Source organism: Culex quinquefasciatus, chromosome 3, assembly GCF_015732765.1.
Source record: "Culex quinquefasciatus strain JHB chromosome 3, VPISU_Cqui_1.0_pri_paternal, whole genome shotgun sequence".
In the NCBI taxonomy this organism is placed as follows: Eukaryota; Metazoa; Arthropoda; class Insecta; order Diptera; family Culicidae; genus Culex; species Culex quinquefasciatus.
In genome coordinates this window covers 115,285,415-115,307,788 of record NC_051863.1, presented here as the reverse complement: position 1 = coordinate 115,307,788, position 22,374 = coordinate 115,285,415, and the positions used below count along the sequence as shown (strand labels likewise).

General features: G+C 36.0%; 1 protein-coding gene across 6 annotated transcripts in view; it reads right to left on the bottom strand.

Annotated features, from left to right (window-relative positions):
• Positions 1-10,698: 10,698 nt before the first annotated feature.
• The window catches only part of LOC6031304, an 84,945-nt gene continuing 73,269 nt past the window's right edge, over positions 10,699-22,374 (bottom strand). For all 6 annotated transcript variants that reach the window (XM_038264147.1, XM_038264142.1, XM_038264148.1 and 3 more), the window contains one exon: positions 10,699-13,650. In XM_038264147.1, the coding sequence (XP_038120075.1) occupies positions 12,693-13,650 (958 nt within the window). In that variant the 3' untranslated portion in view covers positions 10,699-12,692. The remainder of the gene's footprint in view (positions 13,651-22,374) is intronic.

Genomic DNA, 22,374 nt, shown 5'->3' with positions numbered 1-22,374 from the left:
AAATTTGCTGATCGATTAGTTCATAAGTTGTCCATCTTTTGATCAGTATTGTCAATTATGTATTTCAAAAAAACCTTTTCGGTCAAAATATTTGTGTTATCAAAACTCCCAAAAATACAAATGCCAACATCTTTAGTTGGCAGATCAAATAAAACTACTAATAAACGGCAACTTATTTTTTAATTAAAAATATATTTTAACACAATAAATAAAATCCAAATAAAAAAATACCCCGATTTAGCTCAATTTAGGCCTGGTAAGATGTGGACATAAAATGTATTAACCCTAGCCACCCCTAGGGTGGTCAAAAATGCGCTTTTGCTCAAGGGTCCTGATTTTCGGTTCAATGAACAGAAACCACTCACTCATCGCCTATCCATTCGTCGCCTATTCTAACCCGCTAGCATTCACGAGCAAATTATACTCGCAAGCAGTCAGCGAGTGGCCCGAACTGTTCACTCAGCGAACAAATACATCGTGAAATTTTTTGCCTACTCCGTCGCTCGACGACACTCACACACTACCATGCTCAGTGAAGAGCCATTCTCACAAAACGCCAGCGCGGCAGTCTTTTTGTTTTCCCGCCCTCAGTTTGCCATCAATTTGATTTTTTCTTGATGGATGTTTCTTTGAATGGTGTCTATAATGTTATGAAATCAAAATAAATGCACAATTTAATTGATAACATTGATTTTAGGCAACCTAAATCAATGAGTCTAACGCAGCGCATCAGAGAAAAAATGTTTTCAGTTCAGAGTGATCGGTGACGTTCGGCCTGCCTGAGCCGTTCGGAGACTGAGCCGATCAGAGAGAGAAGGAGAGTAGAAAAGAGAGTGTTCGGGAGCGAATGGTTTCAAAGTGACAAACAGTAGGGATTCATCAGGGCAGTATCGCGTCGCCTGCTATTTGTGCTCGCGAATAGAGTGGTTGATTTTGAGCAATCAGGACCCTTGCTTTTGATGATTTAAAAAAAATATGTTTCTGGAACGGTTGAACCCATCTTAGCTCGACGCGTCGCAAGCTTTCAAAGAAAAATGAGTGTACTTAAATACCAGACAAAAATCTGTATATAAGTGTGTAAGAAAAAATGCAAATTTGAAAATTACCATCTCCGATTCTGCTCAAATTTGGCAGAGCTGTTAAGACTATCAAAACATGCAAAAATCCCGAATTTCATCCAAATCGGACCACCCCCTCCATTTTTGTACCCTCCCAAAAAATCGACTTTTTGGCGATTTTTGAGCGAAACCCCTATCTTCAAACGACGATAACTCAGGAACCACAAATCTTAGAGGGTCGATCTTAGACTCAATTTTGAAGGAAATTGGACGTAGAATCCATTTCCGTGATCAAAATTTAGATTAAAATAATTTGTCTACCTGTATTTCGCAATTGAAAACTTTAATTGGCCGTATCTCAAAACAGCCCTATTTATTTTTTGAATTTGACCTCACCATCGTATTCCCCGTCCAATTTTACATAAGAATCACTTATCGACAGAAAGGAATATGTTTCGTTCCAGAGATATCGAATTTTAAAGATTTTAGTTTTTGAGATTACCTACATTAGCTTCATTTGCCGCATATGCTAGAAGCACTCAGAAGCGCTGTTCAATAACTGCTACCTGGTTATTTATTGAATTAAGATTTCATCCCAAATAATCATTAGCAAATAAGGCAAAAATGTACACCACTGTAGGAAACTGCTGTATACGGTAAATTTGTGTGCTAGCCCACAGTACAAAGCAAGAACGACACGCAATACAGGGCAGAATGGAATTCCCGCAGAGCTAGCAGGAAATTGTAATTGATCTTGTAACTTAAGAAAAAGTTTACGATACATTATCGTGTTAAAAATTATGAATTAATATGAATAAAACTCTCGTGAAGCATGATTAAGGAGGAGGATTACTGGAAAGTATAAAACTGGAAAAAGGTAAGAAAATCACAACGATTAATCTGATTTATTATCTAGTTGTGTTCATTTCGACACCGTCCGAACAATAATCTTTTTTTTGTTTGTCAATCATTTCGAAATCTTGGAAGACGATACAGCTGCTATCCACATGTATCAGAAGTATATGGTATTGCTTTTGAAATTAAATGTACCAGAATTGAAAAAAAAAAAATCATCAATTATTCTGATGAAACACATTATAAAAATCGGTTTAATATGATCAATCTTTCAAACCCTAAGGCAGAATTTGGGGTTTTTGCTGAATGGCACTATTTCGCTACCGCACATGGCAAAAGCTCTAGAACCCATGAAAATTATTTCATCTACTACAGCCAGCTCTACATTTGTTCTCGTTTCAAATAAAAGAAGAAATAAAAGAAATAATTTGAGAAAGTGGGAAGAAATGAGGAATTAGAAAAAAAATTAAAATAATAGAATAATGATAAATTTTTGAAAATTGTATTGTAAAAATTCTGTAGCATTTGCAAATAAATATTAAAAGTTCAAATTTTACTTAATATGGTTCAATGACACTGAGATCAGGAAAAATAGTGCATTAAAAATTACCCAATAAATATTCCTTAAACAAAAAATAGATTGTTCAAGGTATTGATTATCTGAAAAAAATAATTCATCTTACAGAACACCAGGTAGTTATTATTGATCAGCACGACTGAGTGCTTCTAGCAGATGCGGCGAGTGTAGCTAATTTAGGTAATCTCAAATACTCAAAACTTTAAAATTCGATATCTCTGGAACGAAACATATTCCTTTCTGTCGATAAGTGATTCTTATGTAAAATTGGACGGGGAATACGATGGTGAGGTCAAATTTAAAAAATAAATAATGCTGTTTTGAGATACGGCCATTTAAAGTTTTCAATTGCGCAATACAGGTAGAAAACATATTTTAATCTAAATTTTGATCGCGGAAATGGATTCTACGTCCAATTTCCTTCAAAATTGAGTCTAAGATCGACCCTCTAAGATTTGTGGTTCCTGAGTTATCGTCGATTGGAGATAGGGGTTTCGCTCAAAAATCGCCAAAAAGTCGATTTTTTGGGAGGGTACAAAAATGGAGGGGGTGGTCCGATTTGGATGAAATTCGGGATTTTTGCATGTTTTGATAGTCTTAACAGCTCTGCCAAATTTGAGCAGAATCGGAGATGGTAATTTTCAAATGGTGTTCCGCTTCAGGTGGAATGACCCATATGCTGATTTGAATGCCTCGTAATGCTGAAAATACGAATTACCGGATGATTTACGTAAAAATTTATCAAAATCCGATTGGTTATTTTCGAAAAATCATGTCTTGGAATCGAAAATCGAAAGAAGATTTTGACAACTTCAAAAAATTCCTAAAATTGTATTTTTTTATACTAGAAAAAATAAATACAGTGAAACCTGTTTTAAGCGGTGACGTTACGCTTTTTATTTCGTAGATTTTTCTTAAACTATACAATATTTTTGCAAGCTTCCAAAAGCGTTTTGTTGATCTGAAAAAAAAACCTCCAAATTGCTTTTAAAAGATTGCAAAAGTGTTGCGTCGTGCCTGAGAAATCGACAAATTAGAAAAACGTAACGCATCGCGAAAAAAGAGGCTTCTCTGTACCGTAAACCGGGGTGACATTGATAAAATTTCAATTATTTTTTGAAATATTTTCCGACTGGTAAGGTTTGTCTTAAGATTACTATTACACAGTAAAAAATAATGTAAATTTGGAAGCTGTAATTTTGGATAGTTGAATATTAACTCGTACGAAATTTTACCTCAATTTAGACTGAAAAAATGACATTACACCAGAAAAGAGGTAAAATTACACATTTCCAGCGGTATAATTACACCTTTTTTCTGACATAAAAGATGTAGGGGGACAGGGGGTAATATGCACCCCCTAAGGGAAAACTGTGATTTCTCATCCATTACAGCATTTCTGTGAAAGAATTTCGTTAGATGTTCATAAATAACTATTATTTAACGTCATCCAAGTGAAAAAAGTCTTTGAAAACCTCAAAATTGTTTAAAAATAGCAGATTTCTAAAAATGTTTTTGATTCATTTCAAACAACCATGCGGGGCAATATGCACCGCAACATTGGGGCAAAATGCACTACAACAACAGAGCAAAATGCACCACAACATGGGGCAAAATGCACCGGGTAAAAGCAGTTTTCACTAGTCACCACTAGATGACACCGCTGTTTTTACAAAGGAGCTTCACAGCGGTGCATTTTGCCCCGACCACGTTTTTTGCAGAAAATTTAATTAAAAATGCATTTTTTGATGTTTTTGGACTCATCTATCTACAGAATAATGAAGATTATGGCAAAACAAATATGCCTCAACACTTACAATAACAATAAATGCTTTTTATATTGTTCAAAAATCATAATGAATGTTCAATGAAAATTAGATGAAAACACAACAATTTAAAGTTTTGCAAATAACTTAAGCTGTTTTTAAACCACGATGCTCAAATTTTTCCAGCATGGTTTAGCAGTGTTAAGCTTACAATTTCTATGATTTTTTCCCCGGAAAATTCTTCCAAATACCGAGAAAAGCAGGGGGTGCATTTTGCCGCGGGGGTGCATATTACCCCCTCTCCCCCTAAATAACCCTTCCCAGATGTAATATTACCATGATTTTTTTTCTGTGTAGTCCACACATGGTGCATGCACTATTCTTGATAAAAAAAATTTCAATAGTGTTTAAAAAAATAGTTGCATTGAAAATTCTTATTTTGAATTCCGGGGTGACTTTGATAGTCATATTTATTCTTGTACAAATAAAATTTAATGTGTTCAAATTTTAACTTTACGTCAAATGATGTTTATAAAATTATTGAATCATATTACACTCTTAACTGAAATCGAAGCCAGAATCAAAAATGTTCACATCTAATGTGACATTTGTTCTACTGAAAATGCCTATAAATTGGGAGATTTTTTTGAATTATGTGTCAATAACACGTTATATCAATTATTTAAAAACTTATTTTACCTTCTCCTAGTGAAAAATTGTTTAAAGAATTCGAAAATGCACTCCATTTTTCGATTCGAAATCATGTTCGTTGAAAAAATTATGACGCTTTCAGAATATTAAAATAATGCTATTTATCAACATTTTCTTAATTATAGTTTACTCACTTTTTAAACTTTTCAAAATTTTATGAAAACTCCTTCTAAGATTACTTTGAACACTCCTCTACCACAGTAAGAGTGATTCCAAACCATTCCGTACGAATTTAATTTGTACTCTTCATTTTGTGGAAAAATCTCAAATATATCAAAGTTCCCCGGCTTTCAAAGTCACCCCGTTTTACGGTAGCTTTAAAATAGGCAATAAGCTGTAAAATGATATTTTTCTGCATAAGTCGTCCAATTTCAATGTTTTGAATACAGCATTTTTTTGCAGTTAAATTGGGGTACTAATTTTCGATACAAGTACAGAAAAGCGGATTTTTTTTTATTTTTTTAAGTAGGCCATTTCGACATTACAAAATGACATAAAACGTAATTATTTTAAAACCGGAATTGGAAAAATTTATAACTGCATTGTTATTGTATGTTAAAACCAAAGTTTAAGTATTGAAAAGATTAGTAGGGGAACAGCATCTATTTCCACCGTTCATGTAATGTTGTCATATCAGCACATTGACATTCAATTACAGCTCGTTAAAAGCTTTTTCAACTGAAATCGAGTTATAAATGTCACAATAGGAAGTTTGCAAGCAAATTTCTATCAGAAGTTTGGCAAAAATAGTTGTTTTTGAACAACTATTTTTGCCAAATAGTGAATATTAGATGGAATATTGGATGGAATTAGGAGCGAGTGCTTAACCTGCCAAACCATTTACCACAATTCGAAAAAAAACTTTAAACCTGATAAGAATATTATTTCAATGTTTACTCAGAAACCTGTGTAAACTACAGTTGAATTTGCATGTAAGGTAAGATTCGGTAAACAAATTACTTCTTAGTCAATTAGGTAAATCTTCAATGTCATTTAATGCTATTTCAAAAAAGGAATGAATGTGTGAATTGTGACAAAAATATTTTACCCTAAAAATACGGTGTTTAGGCCAAAACATTGTTGTTTTCGTCGACTGGTCTTGTTCAAGTTTTGCGTTCTTTTTCTTCGATTCAAGGCCGAGAAAATAAATTGCAAATGGTGAAACATAGTTTTTTTGACAGATCATACGATAGCAAGTTATAAACAACACTTTTTTTTTTGTAAATGCTCAGTTCTGGTTCACAAAATCTGACCTTTCAAATTTCCATTCTTTTGCCACCCTAAACCCAGCTGATGTAGATCAAGTGTCCCCAGTGTGCCCTGTCATCATTGTCCCGTGGCCGCCCCGTTTACTTCCCAGCTCCTGTTTGATGGAAACGAAGGGGAAATAAAAGAAAACGCTAGCAAAATCAACACACCTCACAATGTTGGCCGAGGTAATAAAACACCGATAAAAGTTATCTGTTTACATAGTTTTTCCTCGACCGGGCATCCCCGATATATTTAGATATATTTCTACTCTGTTTTTCCTACAACTGAAGGGTCCTCACGAACAAATCCACAAAAAAAGTTTTGTGTTTTGTGACAACAGTTTTCCATTTGAAAAGTTCGCCTCACCTCCCTTCCACCACCCACCTGAGGCGTGCTTTTGGCCATGTTGTGTGTGTTTCCATTATTAGACTCTAAACGACGACAGCTCGATGACGTGGAATTTCGTTTTTCAGACATCTTCACCTCGAGAATCCTAATGACTTTTTGCTGACTTTTTATTTGGGATCGATGAGGGGCCACTAACACACACACGCACAAATTGTAATGTATAAATAACTTTTCGAAAGGTTGTTCGTTTATTCTTAACAGTTTAAGTTTGGTTTTGTTCCAGCCTTCGGTTTGAGCACTTTTATTTTAGATACAGCTTTTTGGAAGGTTAATACCTTTCCGGGACTAAATCTAAGGGTTTACTAAACGACTACTCTGTACGACTAATGACTAATCCATCATTCATCAACTCACTCAAACCATTCATTCAAGCTGCTGTGCAAGTTAATTAAAGTCCATCTTTTAGTAAGCAGTTGTAATCCCTTGTGAACATCTCAATCCCCATATCTCAGTAATATCACATGGCCCAATGATATCAGCCCTCCACCCACATTCCCAAAGCAAATGGAAGCAAATTGGTGAAACTGAGCAGGTCACATTCTAAGTACCGTAAGAGGGAGGAAAACCACCACCCCCCGAACCAACACGAGTAGATGAAAAAGAGCCTTTTGTTCAAATATGACTTCATATGCGGTCCGATGTTAGGGCTTGACCGCACGAGCCGGCCACCGCCACCTAGCCATGTAGATACTAATGATTTGGGGGCAAAAAGTTGGTCAACCATTATTAAGGCCTGCGGTACCATTCGGAGTGGTGGCAATGGCAAAGTGGCTCGACCACACACATGTTGCTGGGCTTGGATTTGAGGTTAGAGGAGATAGCCCGAGCAGAAATTGGCCACTTTGGTTCTAAATTAGAAAGAACCGCGGTAATTTTCAAAAAAAATATTTGAGATTCATGTCATTTCACTTATTCTTACCAATCAGTTTTGAAAATATTTTCTATGATTTATAAATTAGAAAATAAATCCTCTACGTCTACGCGATAATGGTCATTTTCAGAAGCTAATAATTTATTAACAAAAAATCCTAGAATTATGGCGTCTGCGGGAAAGTTGTTCTAAATTTAATGAAGGTCCTACATCTGAGGATTTATAAAGATTGGACGACTACTGCGCCCCCCACAGGTAATAACATTTCTGGAGTAAATTTTTAAAAGGTCCAATAAACCAAATTTCCAGTGTGTTTTTGAAACCGTCTTGAGTCAGGGGTATTAAAAAACACCCAAAAAGCAAAAACTGAAAATTTGGTTTATTGGTCTTTTTTAAAAAAAAAACTCCGGATTTCGACGATTTTTCCCATACAAACTTCAAGCTATTAGAAGGAGGGGTTCCCGTGGTCAGAATGAGCTCAAATTTGGAATTTAGCCTTGTGATGGGCCAATCTTTGATTTCATGGGGTAGCCCCGAGAAAGCCCGGATTTTGTCGCTGAGTCGAATAGTTTGCGATCGGCTTTGTTTTACTCAGTTATAAAACTGCTTAAAATCTATGATATCAAGAATGTTTTGCAACTTTGTTGATAACACGACATCAAAGACACATTTACAAGCTATTTTCATCATGCCAAATACAAATTAACGGCAAACTCCGGTAGTGCAGACCAGAAGAGCGCCGAGCTGGTATTTTGTTAGACTCTCTCCTCTCTGAACGTATTCGTGTGTGACTCGCGTCGACGGACGGAGTGGGCAAAGAAATTCACGAAGTATTTGTGTCGCTGGGAGAAGCGATTGAGCAAGTCGCTGGCAGCCTGAGTGTAGTATTCGCTCGTGACTGGTTGCGAGCTCCAGTCGGCAAAGATTGGCTCAGCGATGAGTGAGTGATTTCAGAGTGAAAATCAGGACCCTTAGTACTAAGCTTGCTGGGATTCCTAGTTAGTATAAAAGAGCACAGAGGTACCGATTTGATTTTGCCATTTTACAAGTGAATTTTGTTTTTTTTTTACAAAATACTGTATTTCAAACCATTATTATGTAATGAAATTGTTTTTTTTTTCTCAAAAATATTGATCATTGATTTTAAACATGATTGAAAGAGATTCTTTTCTAGAGACAGCTATTAGTGACAAAATTCAGGAGGTCAAATAGAACAAAAGCAGTAAAATATTAAATGCAAATTGTCTCAAAAAATAACATGGTTTAATTTAAAATTTTGTTTGCCAAAAAAAGTCTCACCTTGTTGCTAATGTATTTCTAGTTGTTCTTGAAATTTAGAAGAAACTTAAGAACGAGTTTTTCACCAATGTGTAACAGGTCGTATCGATGTGCTCCGATTTGGATGAAACTTTCAGCGTTTGTTTGTCTATACATGAGATGAACTCATGCCAAATATGAGCCCTCTATGACAAAAGGAAGTGGGGTAAAACGAGCTTCGAAGTTTGAGATCCAAAAAACCTAAAAAATCTTAAAATTGCTCGTATTTCCGTAAAACTTCATCAATTCCAACTTTCGTAGATGCATTTGAAAGGTCTTTTGAAGCACTTCAAAATGGGCCGTCGATATCCAGAATCGGTTTGACTTTTTCTCATAGCTTTTGCAAATTACTGTTAAAAATTGATTTTTTTAATCAATTTTTAAAAGTAATTTGCAAAAGCTATGAGAAAAAGTCAAACCTATCCTGGATGTCTGTGGCACATTTTGAAGTGCTTCAAAAGACCTTTCAAATGCATCTACGAAAGTTGGAATTGATGAAGTTTTACGGAAATGCGAGCAATTTTAGGATTTTTTAGGTTTTTTGGACCTCAAACTTCGAAGCCCGTTTAACCCCACATCCCTTTGTCGTAGAGGGCTCATATTTGGCATGAGTTCATCTCATGTATAAACAAACGCTGAAAAAATCAAATCGAAGCACCTCATTGTGTTGGTGCTCTCTTTATTGAATTTACGAGCCATGGTTTCAATATTTGAATCAACAAAGTGTTTAAAAATGCATTTTACACCTGCCCAGTTGTTTTGCAATCATTTGTTTCCAAAATACCTAAGTATCGACGAAAATTGATTTTTTTTTTTTTGCAAAAAAAACAGTTTTTGCGGTGCTGTACATTGGAATTTCATGAAAATTCAAAATACTTTTAATCCAGCCCAAACATGCTTTATATGATAATAAATGCAGAAAAATACTGTTTAGATTGTTTTAAGTTGATTTGACTTCTATTTTCATTAAAGACACTAGTGGTTGGTACTAGCAATGGTGGCCGACAGCTATAAAGTCAACTTCGTTTTTATTTTTAAGTGTACCTTTATTCACATATTTTACAAAATTGAAATGTTTTACTATTGATGATTTTAAAGACACGTCAATAATTCTTCGTATTTCTTAGAATTAGTGAAGTTTATTAAAATATTTTGTTCTGCTCTTTGATGTTTAGACTCATTTTGAGATATTTTTCATACCTCTAAAATATTTGCTGCGATTTTTATTTTCAATATAATTAAATTGCTTTTTTAAAGCTTTTTTTCCAGCAAAACTTTATCACTGAAAAGTTTTTTTCTGAAAAAATAAATTATTTTTGCTTATCTAATATGTATAACCAATTTGAAACAAAATCCACAAAAAGTAATAATTTAATTAGAAGTCAAATCAGCCAAAACTTTAAGAAATTTTAATTAAGAGAACATAGAACTATTTTGAAAAGTCGTCGCGGGCCGGATGAAATGCCTTCCCGGGCCGGACGTTGGGCAGGCCTGAACTACAGTCATCCCTCATTTTTGGAACAGTTTACAGATCGGCTGATGTTCAAAAAATCTTAGAAAATCGATAATTGAACTAAATGATTGGCTTTTACCTTCATTTGAAAGCTTTTCTTGTGATCTTTCGAATGCTGTATCGAACAACTGCAAGTTTTAACTTTTTTTTATCATTTTTTTTTTTTGAAGAAAAACTGTGACCCTTGAAATCTACGAATTCGGAACACTTTTTCATACGGATTTAAACAAACTTTGGTTCTCTCCATGAGTACATAATTTTTACAAAATAATGACTTCACGCAATAAAACCAAAAAAAAACAATCTTAGTTATGTTTTATGAATGGTAAAAATATCAGTTAAATTCAGGTGTGGGAGGTACAACAACATCCCACAATTATGGAACAGGCAATTTGGAGGCAGTGTTTTGCTGCTTCGAATGAAATAGTCTTGAGATGCATTTTTTGTTTTAAGTACTACTTTTACTAGTAAAATAGCAAGAAAATGTCCCAATACAAGTCCAAAAATAATAGGGTCGACAGAATCGATGCAATTGGCATGCTATTGACAAATTATCACTAAAGTGTTCCGAATATGTGGGATTACTTTATTATCAACCTTTCGCCAACTACGAAATATCAGAGCTTCAATCGCGTTCACGATCAGATCTTCAATCACCCATCGGTAAACGTTTTTGGAACACTTTGAAGAATACAATTTGGAGTTATGTGCAAACATTATGCATCTGAATCAATTCTCTCAACTTGTTTCGATAATCATAAGTTGAGTATTTACCAGAACTTGGTCAGCCAAAATAAATCTTCTAAATACGATTTAAATGTTCTTTTATTATTTCTTTTGGAAAACCACAATACTGCATGGAAACCCCATAATGGACATATCTGGCTTATCCGCCCAAATGATCACCTCAAACGCTCATCCGCTTGTCGTACGTATGACATGTGACAACCAGATGAAAAAGTTAGCCCAAATTTGGCCAAACTCCCAACTGGTTTGCCTTGTGAAATGTCCATCAGTGAAAGCGACAAAAACTAACAGAAAGTTTTTCTTTTCACTTCCCGTTCTTTTTTTTTCGCCCTTTCCCAAGAGGAAAACAATCGTTACACGAATCGTTGACATTCTCCCTCCCCGAAGCGGATTGTTGGCCGCAATCTTTCGCTGATTTGGCATTAATACTATTTTCCCAACGGTTGCAGTTTTGACACACGAGCTGACCTCGCCAGCACTCAAAAGCCATGGCCCAGACCGAGGGGAAAGTTTCCACAATCCGCTTATGTCCGGCAAAATGTGTGTTTCTCTTTCTTCGTCTCTGTTGACCTATTGAACGGAAAAGTGCATGTGGCAGATTTATTTCCTCTCCCCCCGTCGAATTCACCCTTTCGTCTGAATGGAAAAGGGGGCAATCCGTTGGTCGATTCAGCGTGGCCGGATTTATTTTTATGGGCAGCTTTTATGGTACATAAATCCGAGCTGCTTCTGCACGAGCTGGCTGCGGAATTTGGAAATCTCTGCCGGTGAACACGTTTCTGATGGTGGCCGTTAGGGGTGATGAAAGGACTCGTTGGGGAATTGAAAGGAGATTTTTCTTCGATCTGCCCTGAGCTGGCTTATATATCTATTAAATAGGAATAAGCTCTTGAAGACTCGTACGCGATGTGTTGCAATGACTCTGAAGCCTTCGAAAAAAACTGTATTGCTGATTACGGCAAGCAACTGAAAGATTCATTGCTGATTACAGGCGTGTACAATAATCTGATGTTTAAGGAGCACAAGTCCGGAATAGGACCTTGTTAGAATGGGAGTTTTGTCTCGTTTGTCAAATCGACAGGATCTGTTCAGTAATTTTGTCTGCAATGGTTGTTACGTTAAAACAGAATTATTTTTGATTGATTAGATTACGTCTGTTACGTTAAAACAGAATTATTTTTGATTGATTAGATATTGGTTCACCCCACTGACGTTATTTGAAAAGTTATCGTAATTTTGCCATCTTTTACTATATTTTTCCCATGTCTAACTGTTCTAAAATTTATATTGAACAGTCCAACAAGATAAAAATGTTCACACTAACAATTCTACTTGAAGGCGATATCTAAAGAAAATGTCCAAAACACCCTCATCCAAACCAGCAGAAGATAAAAATCTCCCCCCAGAAAAGCGCCCGTAATCTGTTCACCTTAAAATTAACAAATAACGTGCCACCGTTCAACCCTTGTCACAGCAGCAGCAGCAGCTTTTAACTCACACCGTCGTCTGTGGTCCATGTCACAGCAGCAGCATTCTTCTTTCATTCACACACACGACTGCCTGCTAATGATATTAATACCGTCATCATCATCACCACCCACACCTTCGCCTTTTTCACTTAGTTTAGTCCCTGTCCCAGCGGAGGTGGCACCATCATCGTGGCCATTGTCTCCACCAGGTGGTCCTCCTTCAGGAGGCAGCCCACAATAGTCGACCTCTTTGTCAGCCTCGGAGTTTCTTCACTTTCAACACTGCTGCTACCACCGGCTCCAGCTCCAGCTGCATTGTAGATAACCGTGTCATACCGCTGAATGGAGCCATTGTGATCTGCGACATGCCGTCCCGACGTTTTAGCAAGCCCCTCATCCTCGTCCTCGTCCTCCGTCGATCCACTTATCAGCCGTTGTTCTGCCGAATCGATGGCACAGCTTTTGAGGGGTGCCTCTTCCGGGAGCAGCTTCTCCTGACTTCCCGCGAGATTGGCCATGGCCGGTGAGATGTCTGCCACCACGCTGAACTTGTTTGACCCCAACCCCACAACCTCCGGTTCCGACCTCAACTTCGCCTCCAACGATTCATCCCCGCCACCGCACACACTGTTGAACTTGCTAAAGTTCTTGCTCCGTCGTTCGTGGATCACCTCAATCGAGTCGTAACACTCGTCGTCCTTTGCGTGGTAGAAATTAGGATAACGACTTCCAGTCCCCCCACCAGATTGACCACCACCATGCTCACCACTGCTAATAACGTAAATCTGATCGAATTCGTTGCTCAGTTTTTTGCTCTTAATTTTCGGCTTCGGCTTGCGGAAGCTCTTCGTCGAGTTGCTTCGATACAGGAAGCGATTTGTCTTCTCGTTGGCCGCCGACTGACCATCGCCGTCCAGGACCAGCGAGTCGGGACGAACTGCGGCGGTGGGAAGGACTTCGGAGGTAGCAGCGGGGGACATTTTACGTGGCGGTGGCGGAGGATCCTCCTGCTCCGGGCTGTCCTCTTCGGGCACACACGGTTCTAAGCTCGATTGACAGGATAGGTTGCGGATCGGGGCCGGCTCCGAACAGATGGACAGTTGGCTCCTGGAAGAGAGTGGTGAGAGAGAAGAAGATTTGGTCAATTGGGGCTCAAGTTCAAAAATTACAAATCATTTAATAATTTTGATTCAAAATTTACAAGTCATCCCGGTTAAGCTTTTAGAATCGAGAAGTTTTTAAAGAACGTGATTTGAAGCTTTTATTTTAAAAACTAAAAACTAAAAACTAAAAACTAAAAACTAAAAACTAAAAACTAAAAACTAAAAACTAAAAACTAAAAACTAAAAACTAAAAACTAAAAACTAAAAACTAAAAACTAAAAACTAAAAACTAAAAACTAAAAACTAAAAACTAAAACTAAAAACTAAAACTAAAAAAAAACTAAAAACTAAAAACTAAAAACTAAAAACTAAAAACTAAAAACTAAAAACTAAAAACTAAAAACTAAAAACTAAAAACTAAAAACTAAAAACTAAAAACTAAAAACTAAAAACTAAAAACTAAAAACTAAAAACTAAAAACTAAAAACTAAAACTAAAACTAAAAACTAAAAACTAAAAACTAAAAACTAAAAACTAAAAACTAAAAACTAAAAACTAAAAACTAAAAACTAAAAACTAAAAACTAAAAACTAAAAACTAAAAACTAAAAACTAAAAACTAAAAACTAAAAACTAAAAACTAAAAACTAAAAACTAAAAACTAAAAACTAAAACTAAAAACTAAAAACTAAAAACTAAAACTAAAAACTAAAAACTAAAGACTAAAAACTAAAACTAAAAACTAAAAACTAAAAACTAAAACTAAAAACTAAAAACTAAAAACTAAAAACTAAAAACTAAAAACTAAAAACTAAAAACTAAAAATTAAAAACTAAAAACTAAAAACTAAAAACTAAAAACTAAAAACTAAAAACTAAAAAATAAAAACTAAAAACTAAAAACTAAAAAAGAAAATCATGGGAAATTGATAGTCGAATATAATGATTTGCAATTACTTTAATTTTATGAATGCTCTTCATGAATGATGAATCGAATGCAAATTTTAACTTTTAGTTTTATGTTTTTGAATAAAAAACATTGATTCTTGAAATCCACAAATTCAGAACACCTTTTTCTTTTAAATGTAAACAACCTGTGGCGAGAGTGTAATTTTTTTACAAAATAATGATTCCAAGCATTGGAACTAACAAAACTCAAGCTTTGTTATGCTTATAAGAATTTTATGACACCTTCTTGCTGAACTTATCAGTTAAATTCAAGTTATCAACAATTGTGGGAGAACCTTGATAAATCTATCAACATGTCTTAATCTTAATTAACTTCAAATGTCTTCATTTGTCTTCAATCATCATCATTTCGATCTTGTCGTTTGTCTCTTTTCCACGTTCCGAAAAAAACGCGTTTTAATGTTTGACCTTGAATAAACAAAAAATAGAGCACACAATTCAAACAATTACAAACACGTTTTGTTTGGATGACAATTCTGTGTTTTGTCCTGAAGTTTGGTTGAATTTGGTTGCCTAAGTTAAAAGTTATAATTACAAATGTTTACAGTAGTCGGGTGTGAACGTGTGTCAAACGAGATCTGACCTGAAATCCCTTTGACCAGTTGTCGCACTTACAGCCATTTTCAGGGTGTGTCAAGATAGCACGACGAAATTGAAACTTGTTTCATATAAAAAGTGACAAAAATGCACGGAGTTTTTTTGGGTTTTTATTGAATATTTTAGGAGCGAATCGAATTTTGGGGATCTGTGGCGTTCTTAACTCAATTTGGCCCAGATAGCACGACAATGAAGATTTGTTATATTTTCAGGTTATAATAAAGTTCTCCGTTACTCTTAAATCAAAACAGTGGAAATGTACGAAAAGCAATCTACAATTCACGTCTAAGCAAATGCTGCCTGTTGAGTCCAGTTTCGATATAAAAATAACCACCCATTTCGTGCTGTAACTCCTTCTCCCACACATCGTCCTAAAGTTTGCATGCAAACCACGCCCCAAACCAAAGCTCAAATGGTTTCAGCTCCATCAGTTATTGCACTCCTCAGCAATTGATTTTTATCAAGATTTCCTTCGGACAAAAGAAAACCGACCCGTCGAGGAAATCAGCAGGATTCCACACACCTTCGCCTCAACTTTTGCACTCAATTTCCCCGACTTTTGACCTCCCGCGTCGTTTGAAAACCTGGACGGCAAACGATGCTTTCATGACACTAATGACGGCGTTTCGTTTGGCGGTTAGTCACCCTGCTACACGTTATGCATGGGGCCACATTTCAGGGGTCGAAACAGGAAATCATCGTTACCATCGTGCCGTCGGTTGTCGTCGACCTAGTCTCACTTTAGTGTGTACGAGTGACACATGCGAGCGCCACATTTCGAAAAGTGCGTAAATCCTTAGGCGATTAGAGACGCCGGACTCGCCGGCGAACAAAGAACTGGGCTCGACTTTCTGGTCACGCAACAGTGCCATTGACCGCCAAATTGAGGTGGCAAAGAAATGTCCTGTGGGTTGATGGAAAGTTCACTTAATTTTACTTTTTCGGGGGTGGACTTGAGACGTGGTAATTAGATTTCGTTTCATTTGTTTTGTTTGTTTTCATTAGCCATGTTGAGTTTTATAGAGTTGGACGTTGCAGATGTACAAAGAACAAATGATCAAATAATCAAATCTCGGGTGAGTTTTCAAAAAGCCGTAAAAGCCACTCCGACCTCTGACACTAATTTTCGTTTTTCTCGAAAATGAAACAAAATTTCATTTATTTCAAGTATGGGGCACTTGAAGGACGTGTAGATGAACAATCTCGAGCATTTTTGATGTTGGTTTTTCGTAAGTAGGTCGAATACCGATGCAAAAAGGACTTTGTTTTCCAATGGCTGTTACGGCTTTTTGAAAACTAATCCGAGAAATGACAAAATGACCAAATGACCATGTTCGGCACGACGCCGAAGGGTTTGCCCGGATTTATGCAACTGTCGCCCAGTGTGCGTGAGTCCAGCCCTGCGTCGCTGTCAGCGACGGCGCTGCCAACGTGACAGCACAAAACGACGCAACGGACGAAAACGGCGCGAGCCGAAGCGCGCGCAAACGAACGAGAGAGAGAGACAGAGTGGAAAGTTTTCACTCCCGTTTGAGACGTGATCGAGTAAAGTTCGCAGTTTGTAAATACGATCGGAAATACAAGTTTTTTGTAGTAGAAAAGGAAATTTCCAAGTGTTTTGATCACACCCCGAAGAAAGACGGTAAGAAATTCCATACAGTCCACCTGCAGAATCAAAGTTGGGGTATTTAGCCTCAACAGACCAAATGACAAATTATTAAATCTAGAGTTTTTTTTAATGTGCAATAAATTCAAAAAAACTCTAGAACCAAATAATCATATAATCAAATAACCAAATAAATAATACAATAAAAAACAACTAAACAAATCAACTAAAACTTTATGTTCTTTTCAGTCCTTCCCAAACTTCTGCGTCCGACGTTGATGTATGATTTCCAGTCTTACAGTGATAATATCGTCAGACGCATATCTTTATGAAAGTCATAAATCTACGACAATAAACACACTCATCTAGTGAACTACTCGAACCAAAGACCCCTCCGTATCCACATTAAGCCAATCTCCGTCGTTAACAGTCTGTATGAGGCACACCACTTGGACCCAATCTTGCAGACAAATCGTGCCAAGAAACAAAAAAAAAATGCTAACCTAAAAGAGAGATTTATTATTCGACGACGACAATAACTGCAACATGAGTATAGTGTGTGGGTGTGTATGTGCCAAGTGACCACTCGAGCTTTTTTGGAAAAGTGGAATGAATGTTGCCGTTGGGCATGATATGGCAATATGCTAATAAGAATCCAGAAGTCGTGCCATAGTAGTGCCCGGATGGAGGCACTCCAATAGAAGACACATGTATGTGCGGCGTGTCTTCATCCTGGTATTCTGGTTTCAATCTTTCTCAGGGATGTGGGTGGTTGTCAGGCAGGAATATTTCCATTCCCAATTGGATTTGGTCACATTCCGTATCCAGAAAGGCTCGTGCACCATACTTGTACAAAAGCAAACACAATCGTGTACATATTTGGTAAGAGTTGACAGGCTAAGAAGCTAAAGAAGCCTTAGGATTAGAAATGTCTCAGCAACGATGCTAGATCGGGCAATATGTGTCATTTTAGTTGTATGGAATTTAAACATGAGAATACTCAGAAATTTAATATGCATTGAACTTGAAAAAACCTTGGCAATCCTCTAAAATGATGAATACATCATAATTTCTTATTAGATGTCATAATCAAGGGTTATGATTGCTCAAAACAGATTCTTTCACTCGTAAGCATATTTTGGTCATATTTTGAGTTTAAATGATAATTTTAAATGGAAACCCAAAATATGACCAAAAATAGATTTTTCGACACTTTGGCTCAATTCTAAGGGCAGATTCAGATTCAGCGGGAAAGATTACATGGAAAAACATATATTTGGAAATTTTTCGAATTTCGTTAGGGTGGTCCCATATGGTTTTCCTTGGAAAATTAGACTTTTTCAAATAAAGATAACTCGAGTTTAAAGAAAAACATCCCTTAGATTTTTTTAGTGTTTGTAGTGCTAGATCTCCTCTTTCAAATGCAACTTGGTGCTTTAAATTTGGCCTGTGCCTTTTCGAGATATTTAAGTTATAATTTTGCATCATTTTTACATTAAAATGGCTGTAACTTTTGACCCTTAAGTCTAAATTGACCTGTCAAATAATCAAAATGTTTGTTTTTTAGAGCTCTAAAAGTGCTTCCCATATCACTTTTCTCTAAAACTTAACCCTGAATTGCCACGTTCAAAACACTGATTTTTGAAGGTTTGCACATATGCTTTCTATAAATTTGGTCGTAGAAGGCGTAGATTACGAGATAAAATGTTGCTGTCTTCGACAAAGTTGCTTGGATTGGCAAGCCCTACAACTTTTTAGAAGACAAAAAAATCCCATAAATATTTCTGAAAAGTAAGATTTTTAAAATCACCCTAATAGTGAACCACCCTAATTTTCAACCAAACCAAAAGTTGCCCCTTTCCATTTTCAACAACTCTTCAGAAGACACCACTGCTCCAAAACTTTACCATTTTTCAGAAAATCCATTTTCCACTTAATTTTGCGATCTGGACCACTGTGCATTGGTCATAATATGTAGTTTTTAAGAAAAAAAAATAAACAAAAATTGTACAGCCTTACTTTTTCTGGGTGGTCTCTCAAGTCTAGAAATTGGGATATTCAGGAATTTGCCAAAATCCGCCAAAAATCGGGAAAAAGTCGGTTTTTTTTTCAAAAAGTCGGAACAAGTTGGAAATCCCAAACATAATTGTTTTAAAATTATTTTTAACTCTTAAATAATTTTGTAATATTTTTAACATTCATCAAATTAAATTCACTAAAAATCTTTTTCAGTAACTTACTGTAAAATTTAAGGTTTTTGTCTCACTTTTTCAATCTATCTGAGATTGAAGATAAACCTAATAAATAAGACTAGTGATTCTTCACCGCAAAACAATTAAATTTCGTGACATACAATTTCAAAACATTTGATTTTTTATGCTTAGCATATAACAATCAAAACATATTTCGCTGGATCTTTTCGTACAACATTGTAATAAACAATATCTTCAAAAAATGTCAACTGTTTGAATAAAAATGTATGTATTTTTTTTTTTCGAAATTCGCGATATTCGCGGCCAAGGGCGAGTATCCCGGTTTACGTGGCTTCCGGTTATTTTACAAAGAATAATTGTTTATGTTTCTACACGGAGGTTCCCAAAATCGTGAACAAGCGTTCATGAAAATGGGACAAAGTGTTCAAATCCCATGGTACGATTTCCAAAAACGTACCTTGGGATTTGAACACTTTGGTTTGGTGGTATGTATTCCTTTGTTATTAACTGTTGCTCAGGTTTGTCGCTTCAACAATGAGTGAATTGGATATATTTGAAATATTTTCCTAAACTTATGTGCACATATCATTAAAATCATTATTTTAAACCATCACTACCGTAAGGAAAACTTACATGAAATTTTTATCTGATTACTTAAAGAGGGTCCACGAGCAAAACATACCCATCTCGCATCGACCTCACCAATCTGCCTGAAATTTTCAGGGGTTGTTTGTACATATAAAACTAGCATCTGGCCAAAATATGAGCACTCTAGGTCAACGGGAAGTGGGGCAAATCGGGACACAAAGTTTGAAGGTTCAAAAACGTCAAAAATCGTAAAAAGGCTGTAACTTGGGCAACATTCAATTTAATTTCAAAATTCAAAATGCATCTGAAAGGACTTAAAAAATGCAACAAAATGCAGGGTAGAGCATCCCAATTGGAGGAATCTGAATAGAGTTATTGGCATTTTAGTGAAAAAATAGCACAATTTTCAAACTCAAATAAAAAAATGTTCCATCCAGATATCAACTCGGTTCGACCTGCAGCTTATAGGGGACATCTGGGATTACCATCTGAGACTGAGAACGCTTTGGGTAAGGCAGTTAAACATATTAAATAGACACTTTTACTTTTAGTGAATTTTTTGATTGTAAATTTTTGCTCAGGGGACCCCTTAGATCCCATTTTCTGATGATAATTTTATCATATTCGTGTTCCTGAGACAATTTCACAATAGAAACATGCATAAAAATGTTTATTTTCATCCATTTTACCCCTTTAAAAAATTAAAGTTTAAAAAAATAGAGATGCTGCTTTTTTTCTGCTGTCATCTAGTATCCTTGGAAACGAACTTGAATTTCAATAAATGTGAATCGAAGATTTTTTTTAACTTTCATTTTTTAAAGGGTTAAAATGGATGAAAATAAACATTTTTATGCATGTTTCTATTGTGAAATTGTCTCAGGAACACGAATATGATAAAATTATCATCAGAAAATGGGATCTAAGGGGAGCAAAAAGCAAAAATTTACAATCAAAAAATTCACTAAAAGTAAAAGTGTCTATTTAATATGTTAAACTGCCTTACCCAAAGCGTTTTCAGTCTCAGATGGTAATCCCAGATGTCCCCTACAAGCTGCAGGTCGAACCGAGTTGATATCTGGATGGAACACTTTTATTTGAGTTTGAAAAATTATATTTTTCACTAAAATGCCAATTCAGATTCCTCCAATTGGGATGCTCTCTGCATTTTGTTGCATTTGTTAAGCCCTTTCAGATGCATTTGAATTTTGAAATTAAATTGAATGTTGCCCAAGTTACAACTTTACAATTTTTACGTTTTGAACCTTCAAACTTTGTGTCCCGATTTTCCGTTGACCTAGAAGTGCTCATATTTTGGCCATATGCTAGTTTTATATGTACAAACAACCCCTGAAAATTTCAGGCAGATTGGTGAGGTCCAAACGACGTCCCATACAAAGGGGTATGCTCTGTTCGTGGACTCGCTCTTAAGCTGCTCTATTGTAACGATACTAACAAAGAACAATGTGCTCAACAAGCCAAACTCTTCCAAAACTTCCACAACTTTGTGATTGATGAATATTAAAACGTTACTGCTGAAAAAATCTGAGAAGACTTGCAACAAATATAGCATATCGATACCCGTGTGCTCTCTTGTACTATCTAGATAGGAACCCCAGCAAGCTTGGTACAAGAGAGCACACGGGCATCGATATGTAGATTATGTAGCGCAACAGCCACTCTTTCACAAAAACATATGAATAATTTTAAATTTTATTTTTGAGCAAACAACAGTTTGAACAAGACAATTCAAGAAAAATAACATTTTAAAGATCACATAAAAAATCTCTTGTTAAAAAATAGGTAAAATTCCATCTTTTAGCCTGTAACGTAACGTTACGCTTCTGTTTGCAGTGTGTAAACTTTACACAAAGGGGCAGGTAAAGGGCTCCAACCTGCAATACACACCAACATAAAGCTCTTTCCCATTGCTCCCGGATAATGGAATACGAAATCAGTGCATTGTATGATTTCCATGTGTGCGGTGTATTGTACCTACCGAAGGCATTCGGAAGTTTTACCACAGAATGAAAAGTTAAAATATTTCACCATGCTATTTACACTGATCAATTATGGTGCCAGTATGTCCTACGGTCACAGGTCCCTGTGGTTTTTGTGTGCTTTTCGAATTTGTAATTACGGTTGGTGAAACTTGTGACTCTGTTGGTTTGGTGATTTTGCGCCAGTATTGTCCCAACAATTGAAAGCCACAAATGTGTTAACGAATCACCATGTCAAAAGGGCGAAACCTGCGATCCTGCCGTTTCGGGAAAATCAACATTCAAAATTTTGCAATTTCGATCAATTCCTATTTCCACAAAAGAGCATGAAACCATCAATTTTGTCAAAACGTAATAGAAAATAGCAATAATTTCATCATAGAGAGCAATTTGAAATTAATTGAGGTGTTTTTGCTATTAAAAATTGAGAAAAAAGAAATTACGCCTTTTTGAAGAGCGTGCCTACATATTCGCCCCACCGTATTCGCCACCCACTCAACCAAAACAACGGTTTAGCCCGTCAGGTTACGCCACAAAGCAGAAGTAAACAACAGATTTGCCCATTTGTTTTTTGTTCATTTTTCGAGGTTTTAAAGAAAAAAGTGGTGAAACAACTATTTTATCATTGTGAAAAGTTACAGTCAGTGATAATACAGTGATATTTGCAACCTAAGTGATAAAAAAATGGTCTGGAAAGCCTTCATAAGGAGTCCGATTCAGGCCAATTCTCGTTGAGCCAGGATACACCGTAAGTAGCAAG